Here is a 5928-nt window from a genome sequence, read left to right on the forward strand (position 1 = left end):
CATTTTAAATTTGATCAAGTAGTTTTTTGACAGTACCTTCAGAAATAACTTTTTCTCTTCCTCGCTGAAATCTTTGGCTAATATATCCCATAGCCAACCGACCACCCGATGCCCGTCGTGGAAACCTCCGTAATATTGAGTGTGCTTTCGTAGGTCCTTCAGATCCAGCGGTGCCGTATCCCCGGAGATGAGACGTTGGAGCTACACGACGACAGAAAAACAGAAATTGCAGAAATGTTTCAATAGCGTTTGGATGTGCTTTTTCACTGACCTCTGGCGTTGAAAACAAAGCCAACCAGTCCGGATTCACGATACACCGAAAGCCCCGTATGAACGCGGCCGTCTGATCCCTTATTTGTGTGTGCATGCGGAAATACGCCATATAGTGGATGTAGTTAATCCTACGAGAACAAACATGAACGTATAAACAAACATGAATAATCGACAAATCCAATAAAATCTCACTTATTATCATTGTTAACGGCACGAGCTTTGCCTCCCGGGTACAACTCGTGCGTAACAATCTTCCCCATAACATCCTCATCAACGCTAAACGTTAGATCCAGGTCCGCCACATCGCCCTGGTAGTGTTTGATAAACGTCAAACTCCGATACAGCTCCTTATCCAGCGAGGGCAGCTCATCCATACAGCTATAGAGGGCCTGCTGCGTCTGACCCAGGACCTGCGATAGGAAGAACGAAGCGAAAGGTACGTCCACAACTATACCCTCGTAGACCGCCTTCCCCAGCATTCGACCGACAAACTCGAACAGCTGGAGATGATTTTCCTGCATGTGAGACGTTGGCGAAGGATACAGCCGCTGCTCGGTGGTAGTTTTGAACAGATTCAGAGACGGGTCAAACACCCGTTTGATTGTTTCCTCTAGAAACTCTTTGAAGACACCATCCTGATCGATACCGGCCTCATCCAGCCCCTGCTGGTTGACGAAGCGAACCCGTATGACGCCCTTCAGTGCATGTGGCGGCAGCGCGGCCAGTTGTCTGTAGCCATCCTCAACGATCCGATCTCGGTGTACCGTAACCAAAGCCGAACTCGGGGAAGCACACGCCGATTCGGTCAGTCCAAGAACGGCCTTTTCATTTTGTACAAACTTCCGGAAGAGCTGGACGCGATCTTCGTGTGGAATAATGTGGGGCATTTTCTGGAGCAGAATCTGGGTGTGCTTTTTGCCCTTCTCCAGATCGGTCAGGAAGTGTGACGGTCGAATGTCTCGAATGAGCCAATGATTCTGGGGCGCGAAAGAGCGCCGACAATCGCGACGGTACAAACAAAGCAGCAGTGTGTGCGTGGAGATGAACAGCGGTGCACTGGTTACGGTTTTCATGTCGAAAATCTGATCCTGAATCGTTCGATAGAGGAATGTGTTGAGGAAATGTGACAGCGCGATGTAATCGCTCAGAGTGAACGGGGTCTGCTGTTCGTACATCTCCAGGTCGTCCAGGATACTGCAATATGGCAAGGGTGATTATTTTTATGGCACGAGAGGGACAGTTCATGGTAACAACTTACGTGACATAGTGGGTCATACAGTCACAAAACAGCGACAGTAGCAACAGTGGGGGTTCGTAGTTCGTTTGATTGACTTGCAGCAGTTCGATGAAGCCCTTGAGTCCACAGCTCGGACCTAGTGAGCCCAGCAGTAGCCAGAGGTCGTGGAGTACGGTATCGTTGTAACATAGCCCTAGGGAAAAATAACATCAATAAGCGTTTGTTTAAATATGATAGCGATTTTTTTTATTTAATGCATTCAAAATCTATACAGTCAATACATGAAACGTTGTTCTCAAAATACTTATTCTACTGCCCAATTCATGAGGCTCACTTTTAAAATAGCAAATTTCTGCATTACTCGAGAATTAAACAAGGAAATAAAACGAAATTAGACATGTGGAGGTTTTATGGTGCAATAAATGATTCTATGGTATTTGTATGGCAGCTCCCCCTCTGTAAGGGGGAGCTGCCATACAAATGAAACACAAATTTCTGCATAACTCGAGAATTAATCAAGCAAATGATACGAAATTAGGCATGTCGAGGTTTTGGAGAACAATAAATGTTTTTATGATGGTTTCACACTCCTTTCCCCTATCTAAAAAGGGAGGAAGATTGCCGAACAACTCGAGAATTAATAAAACAAATGGAGTCTAACTAAGCATATAGTGGTTTTAGGGTTCGATTAACGTTTCTATGGTAGTTCGACACCAGGGTTGCCATAATAAAATCTGTGTTTTTGGTCTGAAAAAATCTTTTTATCTTAGTGTTTTCTCAAAAAAATCTGTATTAAATTTGTAAGTCGAATTTTGAAGCATTAGTATTGTTGATTGGCAGATACATTGATTAGGCGATGTTGATGGTATCCACGTAAAGCCAGTAAGCATATACACTGTAGTAAAAATAAAATACTTCATCGAGGTGTTAAGGTTATCACGACATCGAGCACGTTGTTTGGTCGTGCGAGATGTATCTGGTCGCCGGATCAAATTTAGGAAACTCTCTTTGGAGCCGAGGAAGACAACCCAATGCGCCGGTGTGTTGGATTGCCGGTGTATTGGGTCGGTTAGACCCTGATAACATGTCCCAAATATTAGGTTGGGGAAAAAGTAATCCGTTATTTTTGGGTGAAATTCAAAATTATTTTTAATATGCTTCGGATTGTCTGATTTGGGTCAAATATGAACAGTTTTGTTGCAAAACTTGTTGTCATTCTAATAGTAGCTTCATAATGTCTCTATCATAGAGGTCTTGGTCCATAGCAACTCTAGCAATAGATTTTTACAATTTTCTTTTCATCATAATTTTTTATCACTCTGGAAATATTGCAATGCGTGGAAAGAATGGTAATTGCTTGTTGGCGGGTCCGGACATATGTTGGATGCATAAAAACATCCCAATCAAGCTCTCGGAAGTCTGTGGCCTTCCGTTGTCCTGATGGAACACAAAACCTTATCTGTTAGTCAGTTTTGAACGTTTCTGGTCAATCGCTAGCTTCAAACGGTTCATTTGTTGACAGTAGAGAACTTAATTTAGTATATTGCGCTAAAAAAAATAGAAAAAACAAATTGAAAAATAAATTAAGTTGCACATATTTTACTGTTGCAGTATCGGCACCATACACACCAATCGCAATTCCAGCGGCCTGGCTTGCATTTTCGCATTTATAAAAGCAAAAGTGTAAAATTACCGTGTTGCATTCGATAGTCTCGAGAGCGGAGGCTCTGGTCGGATGATGCACGTTTCACCGGTGGAAATATGCCTCTGGACGCTTAAACCGAAAGTCCACAGCGGAAACTCTCACAGGAATTCTCTTTGAAAGGTTTTGTTTAATCACTACTTATAAACGGTAGAAAAAACACAAGAATCAAGTATAAACCACGTTTATTCGACTTCGACGGATCCTTCAACTCTCACTCCGTTCTTCTCGTGGAAGCAAAACGTTCTGCTAACGTTCACGATTTTTCTCCCAAATCTCCCTCGCTCTGCTGCGGCTGCTGCTCAACTTCTTCTTGTTGTTGATTTTACTCCTGCTGGTGATGTTCTGCTTCTCCTTTCACTCTTGGTTCTTATTAGGTTCTAATTGGTTTCTGCTTTCGGTTGGAAAATACTCATGTGATCCTTGCTGCTAGACTGCTATGCTAGCTCGCTGGAGAATCGCAAGAAGTAGAGGGGTGGAACTTCTTATGCAATGTCTCAATCGTTTTCAGGGACTGAACAACCGAATTTTCTCTTTGTTGACCTCTATTGTTAACACCCTGTAACTCACAACTGAATGGAACAAACAAAAATCAGCAAAAGAATTTATTTTTAGTGTGAAATGTCACCTTTACAACGAGCCTATACCTGAAATTGTAAAAAAAATACCTGAAATTGATGTATTGATCACTAAAGCCATGCTATCGAGAAAATAATGGATAAAATTTTCCCCAACCCTAATATATGTTTTCCTTAAAGATATCGATCTTGTGTGTGATTGTCCCTATATCCTTATACCCTCCCTTTCTTCCTTTGCGCGTGATTGATTTTATAATCTCTTTATATCCCATCCTTGTCCTGCAAAAAAAATGTCACCCTTCTAAACTCGAGTCAACCGCGAGTAATCGGTTTTCTACCTTACTAACCATAGAATTAGGAAATTGTTCATATATAGTTATACAAATATAGTTAAGAATTCGGCTCCTTAAAACTTATGTAACTGAGTAAAATTGAGGTGTTATGGAAGTTTATTCAGTTACCAGGACATGCTTGATGAAATTGCGTGACGTTAATACCTTCGTCATAATATATTTCAGTTAGAAACAAAAATGTAATAGTTGTTATTAATTAACATGTAGTATAATAAGAGAACAGACAATAGTAGAACTGTATAGAACTCGATATAATTTGTCATTTTAAATAAATAAGTTATATGTTATTAAGAAACAGATAAACAGTGTTATTTGTTTATTATAACGCTTATCAAAAACGCAGGCGTTTGCATCACAATGTGAGGTCCTACATTGTAAATATTGAAAACAGATTATTCTCATTCAAACAGATTCGAAGGCTATATGAAAAATATTATTAACATCAAGTCTCAACTGTTATTGGAACGTTATTTTCAAAAATCTGTATATTCTGTATGAAACCCAGAAAATCCTTAATCTGTATCTACAGATTCTTGGATTCAAAAAGTCGAAAAAATCTGTAGAAATACAGATTATTCTGTAGATATGGTAACCCTGTTCGACACACCTACCCCCTGCCATACAAATGAAACACAAACTTCCAAATTTGGGATGTAAGGGTTTTTGGATACGAGAAATGTTTCTATGATGACTCCACCCCTTCCTCTTCTAGAAAGGAGAGGGGGTCCTTTAAAAATAATGCATATATTTCAATCAAACGTGACAATTGTAAATTTTCGGAAAACTTTGAAGGAAAATGGGAAAATTCGAAAAAATCAATTCGCATGTATTCTACAATTACATATTGACAAGCGTTGTCAGTCCATTTGATGCTAGTGGTAACGAAATTGATCTTCGTTCGAAAGTGGAAATGGATTTTAATGTGATAAAACGCACTCCTATATCGTCTTCTATCTATAAGAATAAAAATGGATCGCCGAATGTGTTGATAAGAGCAAAACTCGAGAAAGGAATTGTCCGATTTAGGACTGTCTTCATTCTATCATATTTTCTGTATCAAACATTTGTTTATGTATTCTATTCATTCTATGTTACGGAGAATAATGGATGTTATTTCCAAATGGATGAAAAATCTTGCACGAGAATTGTGTCTGAAAATGATCTGATATTGTAATGTAGATTTTTGGTAGAAATACTGAAATTTTATATTAAAAAATAATTTGAAAGGGTAGATTAGAAGATCAATCAATGAACAGTTCTGCGATTGGACCCATGAACGCTTAGTATTTTTGGGCTTAGTTTTGGGCGTGACGAAGTTTGCCGGGTCAGCTAGTATATATATATATATATATATATATATATATATATATATATATATATATATATATATATATATATATATATATATATATATATATATATATATATATATATATATATATATATATATATATATATATATATATATATATATATATATATATATATAAAAAGAAAAAATGCCAACAGATTGAATTTTGAACACGTTTGTAATTTTCATCAGTAGCAGATTGAATTTGTATTTGAATTAAATTGTTTGGATTTGCTCAGAAACAAGGATGGAAAACAAGGGAGCATGATGTGATTTACGATTAATCGCAAACTGCACAGATCGCAATCTGTGCAAACTGCGACTAACTATTAATCCTCACCCATCATAACCAAATGATTTTCTCTTGGTAGCTCTGAGTTGACCAAAGCATTGCTAGACTGAAACTAGTTCGAATAATTGAGTTAGGGTAAATA

General features: G+C 38.5%; 1 protein-coding gene across 1 annotated transcript; it reads right to left on the reverse strand.

The window, feature by feature from the left end:
- Window positions 1-36: 36 nt before the first annotated feature.
- Window positions 37-1704, reverse strand: LOC129782208 (ubiquitin-protein ligase E3B-like; the record flags this gene model as incomplete). The annotated part of the gene is made up of 4 exons (XM_055789575.1): window positions 1532-1704; window positions 466-1467; window positions 272-401; window positions 37-201 (listed from the first exon to the last, which is right to left on the reverse strand). Coding segments are annotated over exons 1-4 (1314 nt in total), but the record flags the coding sequence as incomplete, so codon positions are not given.
- Window positions 1705-5928: the final 4224 nt, after the last annotated feature.

The sequence above is a fragment of the Toxorhynchites rutilus genome, unplaced genomic scaffold, assembly GCF_029784135.1.
Source record: "Toxorhynchites rutilus septentrionalis strain SRP unplaced genomic scaffold, ASM2978413v1 HiC_scaffold_490, whole genome shotgun sequence".
Classification (NCBI taxonomy): domain Eukaryota; kingdom Metazoa; phylum Arthropoda; class Insecta; order Diptera; family Culicidae; genus Toxorhynchites; species Toxorhynchites rutilus.